General features: G+C 37.6%; 2 protein-coding genes across 3 annotated transcripts in view; both read right to left on the reverse strand.

Moving 5' to 3' along the window:
• LOC140725910 (uncharacterized) overlaps positions 1-3,369 on the reverse strand; it is a 53,068-nt gene extending 49,699 nt beyond the window's left edge. Inside the window, exon 1 of one of the 2 annotated variants that reach the window (XM_073041846.1) lies at positions 2,659-3,369. In XM_073041846.1, coding sequence (XP_072897947.1) covers positions 2,659-2,853 — 195 coding nt within the window. In that variant the 5' untranslated portion in view covers positions 2,854-3,369. The remainder of the gene's footprint in view (positions 1-2,658) is intronic. The other variant, XM_073041845.1, reaches the window with a different exon arrangement.
• A 6,084-nt stretch (positions 3,370-9,453) lies between these two features.
• On the reverse strand, positions 9,454-10,852 carry cytl1 (cytokine like 1). The gene is made up of 4 exons (XM_073042631.1): positions 10,591-10,852; positions 10,466-10,510; positions 10,212-10,358; positions 9,454-9,835 (listed from the first exon to the last, which is right to left on the reverse strand). Exons 1-4 carry the CDS (start codon positions 10,627-10,629, stop codon positions 9,755-9,757), a joined length of 312 nt encoding a protein of 103 aa, XP_072898732.1. The 5' UTR covers positions 10,630-10,852; the 3' UTR covers positions 9,454-9,754.
• Between the last annotated feature and the right edge of the window lie 953 nt (positions 10,853-11,805).

An 11,805-nucleotide genomic window follows, 5' to 3' on the forward strand; every position in this document is an offset into this window, starting at 1 on the left:
ATTTTATGTGCTGTATGTGAAATATGTACTGTGTTTTGCACCTTGGTCCCAGAGAAACATTGTTAAGGTTTAGCTGTATACGGTTGAATGACAATAAACTTTAAATTGAACTTGAAGTGGCATCAAACTGAACAAGAAATTTGATTACTATCAAGAGAAACTCTGCAGATTCTGTTAATTTCCTGCAACACACACAATACTGGAGGAACTCAGCAGGCCAGGCAGCATCTATGGAGAAGAGTACAGTCGATATTTCAGGCTGAGACATTTCATCAGGGCTCATGAAGGTCCCGATGAAGGGTCTCGGCCTGAAATGTTGACAGTTTACTCTTTACTGTCTATGCTGCCTGGTCTGCTGAATTCCTCCAGCATTTTGTGTGTGTTGAAAGAAATTTGATGTCTGAAAACTAATTTTCTTAATATTCTTAATCTAAATTAAGCCTTGTACTTCTAAATGACCACCAATTACACCTCAAATTATGGATTTGAATAGTTTGTCCACAAATAATATTCTAACTACTACATCTAACTACATTATGCCCCAATTTTAGCTTCTTAATTATAGAATTGATTTTGTAAATTTTTGACTCTGGCATAATCCAAGCTACATTTCTAAGATTGAAAGGGAATCAGAATATGCAGTGTATATAATGGGCAGATCAGTTGAGTTGAGTTCATCCAGAATCATTCTTAAACTCTGCCAGTTTAACTTATTGTGTTATTCATTTGTCTGCATTTCTGTGGCCTGCTTTACTGAGCCAGATATTATCAAACTCAATTTGGACACATCTGTGAACATGTGCATTCCTTTCTATTACAGATTTTTAATGAAAGGGGTCGTCTCTTTGATATTAGTCACTGAAAAGCAGAACATTTAGAAGGAAGTTGTGGCCATGGGCAATGTCCCAGAAAGTGGAAGATCTGAGGCCACTGCATTCTCTAAGAGAATTTGGACACAATCTGAAAAACAGGAAGACACAAGATTAGGCTGTAACTTTAGTCTTAGATTTTTCTAGAAATATAAATATTTCAGGCAAAAAAAAATGATCCGGCCAGTAAAGTTCCTGAGTTCCTCCAGCATTTTATATGTGTTGCTCTGGACTTCCAGCATCTGCAGAATCTCTTGTGGTTATCTTGCCAGTACAAAGACAAATGTTGTGCATGGAATGGATGATGTCAGAGGAATTGGGGTTGATTATACACGCCTCAAATAAATTCATTCAGATACTCATACAGAATTTATACTCAAATAGCTCCAAACATAATTCTTATCTCCGAGTAACTGGCTGTCAGCATTATTATGTATTTATTACCAAACAACTGGTCAATCACTAATCAAGTCCATGCCAGCTTCCAATGGAATAATTCCATTAGTCATACCCTCTCTCCTTATTCCCCTGTATCTGTGCAACCTCTTCTCTCTCACATACCCATCAACTCACTGTGATTCTTGTGGTTCCTATTTACACTAAAGAGCCAATTTAGTCTACTACCTCTTCTTTGGGATATGGAAGGAAACTTGGGCACCCATTGCAAGCCCACAATGTCACAAGAGAAAACATGCCAACTGTATGTAGGTGGTATGTGAGGTCAGGATTAAACCGTTTTCCTAGGAGCTGTGAGACAACAGTACTAATTGCTGTGCCACCATTGGACTCTCCATTCTTCCCATATGAGTAAATTAGGAGATCACATTTTTGAGCTCAGGAGAATGAACAACACAAGGAATTTGCATCAAATTTCTCCTTACTCTTTCTATTGCCTGGCCTTCCTGGGCTTCAGATTGTCTCTTGGAACCCAAATTTCAGGAAACTGTGTTTACCTGATGCATTGCTTCATGTAACTGGAGTCCCAAAGGGGCAGGTGCCAGCAGTGTTAGCACTGGGGCCTGTGGGTCAATGCACGTCGCACAGAATCTTCAGCAGAAACTGCTCTCCTGGTCTGCTGAATGCACCGAGTCTATAGTCCACCACTCACTGATGTTACCATGGAAGATAGGTACAGTATTGCACAATAACAGGCCCTTCAGCACACAATGTCTACAGAAAGTTATGCAGAATTAAACTAATTCTTTTCTGCCTGCACGTGATCCTCATCCCTTCATTTCTTGCATATTAATCCAATAACACTATTGTATTTGCTTCCACCATTTACCCAAGCTACCGCTTTCTGCATACATAAAATTTTACCCTACACAACTCCTTTAAACTCCTCCCCTCTCACATTCAAATGCATGTGGGATTTTACCTCAGAACATTGTTGCACTGCCATAGACGTGTCTCTCCTTGTTTGTGTATTAATGCTTCATTTTTGCAGTCTTTTCTTTACCCTTTGTATAATTTACCTACAGTTTATGTGTGGCCCGCTGTCTGAACCTGCCTGTCTGTGATCTGATGCGAGCAAGTTTAAGTTGTTCCTGTACTTCAGTATACTTGTGCTCACAATAATCTCGACGATTGAACGAGGCCCCCAAAGTGGCCAAACTTTTAAAAAAAAATGCAATATGAATTGAGAACTGTGGTCAATTTTCAAAAGTTCATGCATCGGTCCTTTCAAAAAACAACACAAAGAACAGGCAGATTTACATTTGAAATTCTAAACTAAGTGAAGCAAATACACAAAAATAAGAGCCAACAAAACTAGCGAGGGCCGATTTACCTCGATACATCTTGGCATGTCACAACTCAGACAGGTTAAGTTGTTCTTGCAAAGATTGAGTGACTTGTCGCTGCACCAGACATGAGGCGGCCTATCATTCTCGCCTTCCTCGTTGTCCGAAGTCGGGGTGCAGGGGTGTCGAACTTCGGGCTTAGACCTCGCCGAAGGGTCCGGGCGCTGACTGTTGAGTTCCATGAGGAGTTAAAGCCACCACACGGTAACAGTGTCAAAGCGACCTGCAAAGTAGCACAGGCAGCTCTGGCGTCGTGCCATGCAGGATCCTGTCAGCCTGAGACTCTCACGAACCGAGGCAGAACAGCTCAAGAACTAATCAAAGCAATCTTCATTCCAACGAATGAAGCGTCCAAGCGACTAGTATTAAATGATGCTTAAAATTCAGTGAAGGGTATAAGGAGCTTTTACTTCTAAACTTTCCGACGGCAATGCTGGGAAGTTTTCTCAATTTCAGAGCAGTGTAACACCAACGGTGCGGTTACCATAGAGATTTCTGTAACATATGGCCGCTGACAACCTATTTGCATGTGGGCTTGGCGCGGTCTTTAGGTACCAGGCGTCCATCTTATATGACAAACGAGCACAACTCTGGGCGAGTGGGTGCAGGCTCCGTACGGCGCTGCCCAGCCAAATGCCTAGGTTCGGTGACATCGCGGTTGTAGGTATTGACCTGACGCACACGGGGATATAGCGCCTTTCATATAAACCACCGGAAGTGTTTCTATCGAACATAATCAAGCACCAAGCTACTGAAGAAGGTATCAGAGCAGGCGAGAAAAAAAAACTTACAGAAGAAGAAAAACAAGTTGCAAAACTTTTGAAAAACGAAGAAAGTCCACTGGAATTTTGTGAAAACAATTGGAAATGTTGGGGGTATTCAGCAGGTCAGAAAGCATCAGTGGAGACACGAGACTGCAGATACTGGAATCAGGAACAGCTGAGCAGCATCTGTGTGTGTGTGGGAGGTGAAATTGTTGACGTTTCCGGTCGAATTCCCGCTGATGAATTCGAACCCAATCGTTGACGATTCAATTCCCCTCACAAATGTTGATCCAGTAGATTGTTGCGGTAGGCAGGTTATGTGGAAGGAGAAACGAAGTTATATGCCCGATATAAATATCCCTTGCAGACTAAATAGATGTTCTGTAAATATGTTGTCTGAGCTTTTTGTTCCTTCTAATACAGACACGAAATAAGTACAGATTGGGATTCCTCTTTTAGAAGATCCTTCACTCAACAACACAGTAGCATAGCAGGTAGCAACGCTTTACAGCGCCAGCAATCGGGTTTAATTCCCGCCGTTGTATCTATGGTGTCTGTACGTTGCCTCCTGTAAGGTGTCTCCTCATAACCATGTGGGTTTCCTTAGGGTGCTCTAGCTTCCTCCCACATTCCAAAGACTACCAGTTAGTAAGTTAGTATGTTGAGGTCATCCAAACCATGGCAACACTAGCAGACCACCTCCAGCACATCCTCAGACTGTATTGGGCATTGATGCAAATTATGTATGTTTGCATGTTTCAATGTTCATGTGACAAATAATGTTAATCTAACCTATTTCTCTAAATCAGCCCTCAAGGTCAACCCAGAGCATCTATTCTAGGTTATAGCAATCATAGCAATGTAATTTTCTAAATGTGCGGACAGCACATTGTCATCCCTCTAGGCATGTAGCAGCCCTTGAGATTCAATAATGAAATAAGTTCAATAGGTCCCAATGCAAGGTTATCCACCTTTAACACTAACTTAGTTTCTCTCTCTCTACAGATGTCTCCTGATATACTGAGTATTATCTCTCTCTCTCTCTCTCTCTTTCTCTTTACCGTCCTTATTCATCCTCCCAGTATTTTACTCCTTTGGTAGTGAAAACAATTGTGTCCTGGACAGCCTTGGTGTCCACCCAATCACAGACACCCCAATCTGCCTGCTCTTCAATTTATTGGCATGCTCTCCCCCTCACATTTCCAATTCTAATGATGAATTACTGACCTGAAATGTTAACCCTGTTTCTATCTCTACAGATGCTGCTTGATCAGTTGAATATTCTCAACATTTTTCTATTTTCTTGCAGAATCTTGCTGGGTTTCAGGAAGCATGTTCAAAATGAAAATGACATTGAGATATTTTAATCTTTGGTAGCTGAAAATGTGATGGTCAGTGGTTTAGCAATTAAGTCTGAGAAAGAATGAGATCTCGGAGGCAGTTGATTGTAGATATCTTGGAGAGTTAAGGCAATGGTGAAGATGACTGAGATGGGGGAGGGGTGACTAAATGGAGCAATTTGAACAACAAGACAAGAATTGGAAAACAGACAATGTGCATCCAGGAGTCAGAATAGGTCAGAAAATCCAGAGATTATGAACATTTAGGGATTGGCTGGGGTTTTTAATGCTGTTGAATTCACTGAGCATTCAACCAGGAGTAGGCTTGACATAACAAAGAAGCTTACAGGGATTTCAGCAGCAGATTCCCTGGGGCAGTGGAGTTAAGTGACTCCATAGACCTTGAAATAGGCTGTCTTGGTGGTGAGGTTTAAATATATCTAAAGGTCGACTTGTGGTCAAGTATAACACCAACATTTCAGATTGAAACTACAGAAAAAAAGATGGAGGTGGTTCCAATGTAACAACTTTTGTGATGGGGCCAAAGAAGATTATGTCATTAAAAAGATTCTTAAACAATGTAAAGGATGGGAAACTGCATGTACCAGGGTGATAGTATACAACAGCTGTCATAAAGCATAACCTTACATAGAAAAATAAGGACTAAGCCTTTCAGAATACAAACAGCTTTGAAAGGGTAGATGTGTATAAAGTATTGCCACATGATAGAGAGTTTACATGAGCGAAAGTAAGACTTCATCAACAAATTCAATAAGGAATTCAGGAGTATGTTTACTGAGAGATTGGTTGAACACAGAATCTGGTATCACAAGGAGTATTTAGAGAAAATGGCACAGACATTAATGGAGATGCTACATAAACACTGGCGAGCATATGAGGTGACAAAGAGGGAGGGGGAAGGCTACTCATGAAGTATAAATATTGACACAGACCAGTTACACAGAATGGCCTTTTTCTGTGAAGTATATTTACATAATCTTATGAAAACTGTGATTAGAAACAGAGAATTTCTGTTCACCAGTGAAATACTATAGTTGCTTATGTTTAGCTACCATATTTTTAAAAGTGTAACATTAGATTTAAGAAGGTAATGCATGGACGATGAGATAAAGAAATCTTTATTAGCAAAAAGAACTTTAATTCAAAATAGGCTTATTCCTTTTACAATGGATAATAAACTTTTACATAATTGGTTCCAAAAGGGGATTAAATATATAGGTGATTGTTTTGAAGGAGGTATATTGATGTTGTTTGATCAATTAAAAAATAAATATAAAATATCAAACAACACTCTTTTCTGTTATTTTCAATTAAAGCCTTATTTACGAGAAAAGCTGGGTCAAACAATGTTGATGCCAAAACCTAGCAAAATAGAAATACTAATTCAAAAAGGAAAATTTAAAAAAATTACATCTTGTATGTACAATTTGATTCAAAAACAGACAATTAAATCAGGAATTCATAAATCAAGACAAAAATGGGAATCTGATTTGAATGTTAAAATTGATGGAAAAAGCTGGTCAAGATTATGTTCTGATAGTATGATAAATACAATAAATGTTCAACTTAGATTAATACAATATAATTTTTTACATCAATTATATATAACACCACAGAAAATAAATAGATAGAGATAGATAGATAGATAGATAGATAGATACTTTATTCATCCCCATGGGGAAATTCAACATTTTTCCAATGTCCCATACACTTATTGTAGCAAAACGAATTACATACAATACTTAACTCAATATAAATTCAAATATGTCTGACCAATGTTTTCGATGTAATCAAGAAATTGGTACTTTTTTACATTCTACTTGGTCTTGTTTTAAAATTCAACCATTTTGGATAAATCTAAGACTTTTATTGGAACAAATTACTGGAGTACAACTGCCACATAGTCCAATATTATTTTTATTAGGAGATATTGAAGGGACAATACCGAAACTTAAATTGAATAAGTATCAGAAAAAATTTATAAAAATTGCATTGGCAGTAGCCAAAAAAGTTATCGCAGTTACTTGGAAATCTGATTTATATTTAACTATGGATCGTTGGAATAATGAAATATATAGTTGTATTCCACTTGAAAAAATTACATATAATCTAAGAAATTAATATGATATATTTTTGAAAATTTGGCTCCCATACCTACAAAAGATAGGATTAAATACATAGGTCCTTTGAAGATAAAATTATAAAGTAATTGGGGAAAGTAAAAATAAATATTAAAATTATTTTGAACTCCATGGAGCATGTGGGGATCCTCCGATATCCAGGCAATCTTTCTTTTCTTTCTTTCTTTTTTTTTCTTTCTTTAGATAAGGGTTGGGGGGGGGGAGGATTAATATTATTTTTCTCTTTCTTACTATTTTATCATCACATTTATTCTTTGTAATTTTCTAAAAATTTAACAAACAAACAAATAAATAAATAAATAAATAAAAGTTAATGCATAAAAGCATTATATTAATGTATTAGAAGAAAAGGAAAAACAGTGAAAATGCTGATTTAACTTAATTTGCACCTTTTGATTCTTTAGGCTTAGATTTAGAAATATTCAAGGATTATTTTTTTCAATGATGGCATCTCAAAGTTGCAGTGTGCCAGAGGAAACATACAATTGACAAACTTTGCTTTTATATAACATGATGCCTTATGAATAATTAAGCAGAATGTTGTTGATAATAGATGTCTTATGAGATAGCAATTTGTCTTTATATATGGAGCTCATTCACTCCACACCAAGGAACCCATAACTTGATGGAGAAGTGCAATTCACATTATGTGAATGCGGAAGCTAATCTTTCACTGCTGCTGATTTAAATGTTTTGCTCAAAACATGGGTTGTGGGCATCATAAAAGGATTCAAGAAATTAATTTGCAAGAGACAGATACATAATTCTGTTCACACTGTGACACTCTACCAGCAGAAATGGTGGATGCAGTATCAATTTCAATGTTTAATATAAGTTTGGATAAGTATGTGGATGGAAATGGTATGGAGAGCTATGGTCCAGGTGCAGGCAGATGGGACTAGGCAGAATAATAGTTTGGAATGGATTAGATGGGCTGAAGGGCCTGTTCCTGTGCTGTAGTGCTCTATGCATCCTAGAGCCAAGGTCCTCTAAACCTCAGATGTCAATTTGTAACAATTAGATGATGCTTGCGCTTGCACACACTCAACTTCAAGTCATCTTCGACTCCTTCACTGGAGTATACACTAGAATGGGTGTTAATCACTATGTCTGTAAACAAAGATTCTCTACAAATCTGCTCCCAGGATACACTGCCATACCACAATGATAAAGGTTCATCAAGGTTAACATAAGTGCTATCAATCATCACAGAATCCACAAAACTATAGTGGAAGTGAACCATCCTTAATTCTGAAAGACTATCAAAGAAGTTAATACTCCAAAAGAGGTGTTATATTAATTAATAAGTAAACACAGAAAATTAGAGTAAAAGTGGATAGTCAAAAAGGTTATCAAAAGATACCACAGAATTATTCACAAACTGAGTGCAGAAATGGCAAGTGGTGTTTAATCTAGACAAGTGTGAGCTGTTACACTTTGGGAGGTCAAATATAAGAGGAAAATATACAGTAAGTGACATTCATGTACAGGAAAATCTTGAGGTGCAAGCCTTTAGCTCCTTGTAAGATCCAACACAAATGGATGGAGCAGTAAATGAGTAAGGATTGTTTGTCTTCATTAGAGCGGACATTGAGTATAAAAGCTGGGAGTTCTGTTGCAGCAGTATAAAGCTTTGTTTAGAGCACATTTGGAGCATTATGTGTAGTTCTGTTCACGGCATTGCAGTAAGGATGTGAAAGCTTTGGAGATGGTACAGAAGAGATTCACCAGGATGCTGCCTGGATGAGAGAGTATTTGTTGTAAAAAGCAGTTGGACAAACTTGGACTGTTTCTCGAGTCTGAGAGGCAAACTGATCAAACTATATTAAAGTATGAGAGGCATAAGTAAGGTCAGCATCGTTGTCCTAGTGTGAAAATATCAGATAAGCTTTAAGGTGGGACAGGAATCATTAAAGGAGATCTGCAATGCAAGATTTTACACAAAGTGGCAGTACCTGGAACATGCAGCTAAGAGAAGCATGTTCCTGGCATGAAAGCAGAATTAATAACAAAATTTAAGGAGCAGTTTGAAAGTCACATGGGCTGGCAGGGAATGGAGGAATATAGATCATTTGCAGAGAATGGGAATAGTTTAATTTGGCATTGTGTGGCACAGATGTCTTGGGTCAAAGGGTCTGTTTCTGTGTTGTACTATTCTACTGAATGTTATGTGAGTGACTGCACTATACTTTGTGCTGTTCTGTAAGGAATGAAGATTTTGGTGGTCAATTGGGTACCAGTAAAGTGAGGTTCTTTGCTCTGGATGGTGTGGAGCACCATTTATGTACAAGAACTGGGATGAAATGTTGGTAAAAGAAGATTTATTAATGATTTTCAAAAGAGGATTGCATATCAAGTCAAAATGAAAAACATAATATAAGAATATTTACTAATAATCATGAAGTGAATTTGATTTGGTAACCATTCAAAGAATAATCATTTGCCCAAAGCGCCAATAACCTCTTGTATAGAAACAGCAGTGCCAACAACCACACAATTGACAAGACAAGAATACATTTCAAATTGAAACATAGTCATTTATTTTGCTAATATTGTTCACTCACTTTTGTACAATCCAGCAATAATCAGCGAGCCAAAATAGTTTTAGTCCAGTGCCACACTACACCTCTCATATAACACACATAAATTGATTAGATCATTGAATACAATGTACCAAATGGTTTTATATAATCCAAGTCTGCACTATCCTATTAGAACTAGCTCTGTGGTTAAAATAACGTGGTGGGTTTTCATATGGAGAGACTGTTGGAATAATACAAAACGTGTGATACCACTGAATCTGTTAACCCAAAGGATTCACTTTAAGTTGTCTTCTTGAGGTTCTGGGGGTGGAGGCCGTTCTAGTGCCGGGCAATCATCAGTGAGAAACACAAGATCCTGAAGGGGGGGGAAAACAACTGTAATTATTGACCATGCGGTAAGTGCAACGTTATCCAATTAGAAAGCAAATCAAAATCAGGATAAGCATACAGATAGTAAGCTTGGTAATGTATTCAGAATATAAGCCGCATGAATTGAGTTAAAGTTCCACTAACTATTTAGTTTAAATTTGAAAATTGACGATAACCGATTCTATGTTAATGTTAAGTAATGGAATAACACTATTTGTTTGAAAATATTGATTTGAATGATATTTTAGATCTGTTATATGAATAAAGTACTTTTTGAAATACATATGTTTTTATCTATAGTCCTCGCTCAAGACCTGACGTTCGACTTGAGGTGTCAACAAGATCTATACTGTATACGTTACCCGGCGGCAGAGTCGGCTGATCATTGAATACAATCGCGCAATACGGAATTTCAGAAAAGCAATTCTTTTTAATTCTTTGCATTTGGCAGTGATGAGATTTTCCAAAGCATAGATGTGATCGCGAAGTTTGATCAACACGCAAGCGTTCTGGAACACGAATATACTTAATCAATATTTTCATTAAGAACAATAGCAACAAATCACTGAAATAGTAACTGCGCCAACGGTGCTTTCCTGAAGTCGAAAGTACTTACGTGTACATCAATGTATAGTTTGGGCAAATGGGCAACACAACGGCTCTGTGGAAGAAACATATTCATGTAACTATTCTGCAAGCACAATCCACTAATCAAGACAACAGATTGCCTTTTTAATTTACCGTGACAGGATATTTCTCTAATCTTTCCATTGTCACCATAATTCCTTTGCTTAATTTCAAAACAGCCGAATAACAAGTCGGCGGGGCGGAATCAACGATTATCAGGAGAGTGGACAAGAGGACAACTTTTCTTAGCAGATCCCATAACTCGTTAAAGTATGCAGCCAGCTGTAAATCCTAAAGTGAAGTTCCCCTCCTGGCGCCTTCCTTCTATTTCCGTGAAGTTTGAAATGTGCCCATTCCGAAATATGCTCCAGTTTATGAATCCAGCGCATGACCCCTGGATTCGGTGATGACTATTGCTGACGTCAGTCTGGATGTATTCCAACAGAAGGATCCCAAATGTGAACCAGACTATATTGAACTAAATTTAGGAGCATGGTTCTCAAGTTCCTATCAAAACCACAACACAAAACCGTTTTGTTGACTAACTTTAGACCAGGTTATAATTAACAGAAGCGTTCCTGTTCATACAGGGTGCCATTTGATATTTCAGGTTTGCCTTGCCTTATTCACGGCCATCGCTAATAGCTGTTGTCCTAATTCCTTATGAACCTTAACAAAAATCATACATCGTGTGAATTGGAATGCTAAACATTATAGTCCAGACTCTGTCATCATAGGTAGGTGAAATTAAATTATTTTAAGGAAATTGTATTATAAAAAGCTGGGAGCTGGAAACCAATTCTAAATCAAGTCAACATACACATAGTGCAAAAAGCAACAGAATGAAACATCCTGTGTGTTTTTATTCTGTTTCCTAACATAGGCAATAACTTAGTATGGGACTTGGACATGGAGAATTACGCATGAAGAGCTAATTAACACAACTAAATCTACACTGGCTCTTTAGAGGAGCAATCTATTTCCTATTATTTCCATAAATCCCACTCTTTACTTTTTAAGTATTTGCCAAATGTCCTTTTGAAGACTACCAGTGAGTTCCTATCTTTCTTATATTCAGCCAGTGCATTTGAGATCTGAGCCACCCATTTATTTATTTATTTACTTACTTACTACTTACTTATCTATATATCTGCCTATTTATATATTTATTTATTTGGTTGGTTGTTATTTAGTGATATAGTGATGAACAGGCACTTCTTTGAGCTGCATCAATGAACTGCACCTCCCAGCAACTCATCTATTCTCCCATCAATTCTAGTCATTTTGTTAAAGGACTCAAACCTGTGCTTCTGGTTCTTGGCTGCTTTA

This window comes from Hemitrygon akajei, chromosome 4 (genome assembly GCF_048418815.1).
Source record: "Hemitrygon akajei chromosome 4, sHemAka1.3, whole genome shotgun sequence".
In the NCBI taxonomy this organism is placed as follows: domain Eukaryota; kingdom Metazoa; phylum Chordata; class Chondrichthyes; order Myliobatiformes; family Dasyatidae; genus Hemitrygon; species Hemitrygon akajei.

Bases quoted from the DNA above. Each gene is read 5' to 3' on its own strand.
- cytl1 (XM_073042631.1), bottom strand. From the start codon at position 10,629: ATGGTGACAATGGAAAGATTAGAGAAATATCCTGTCACG. The intron at 10,511-10,590 runs GTAAATTAAAAA...TTTCTTCCACAG, and splicing joins TAGAGAAATATCCTGTCACG to AGCCGTTGTGTTGCCCATTT. The intron at 10,359-10,465 runs GTAAGTACTTTC...TTCGTGTTCCAG, and splicing joins AACTATACATTGATGTACAC to AACGCTTGCGTGTTGATCAA.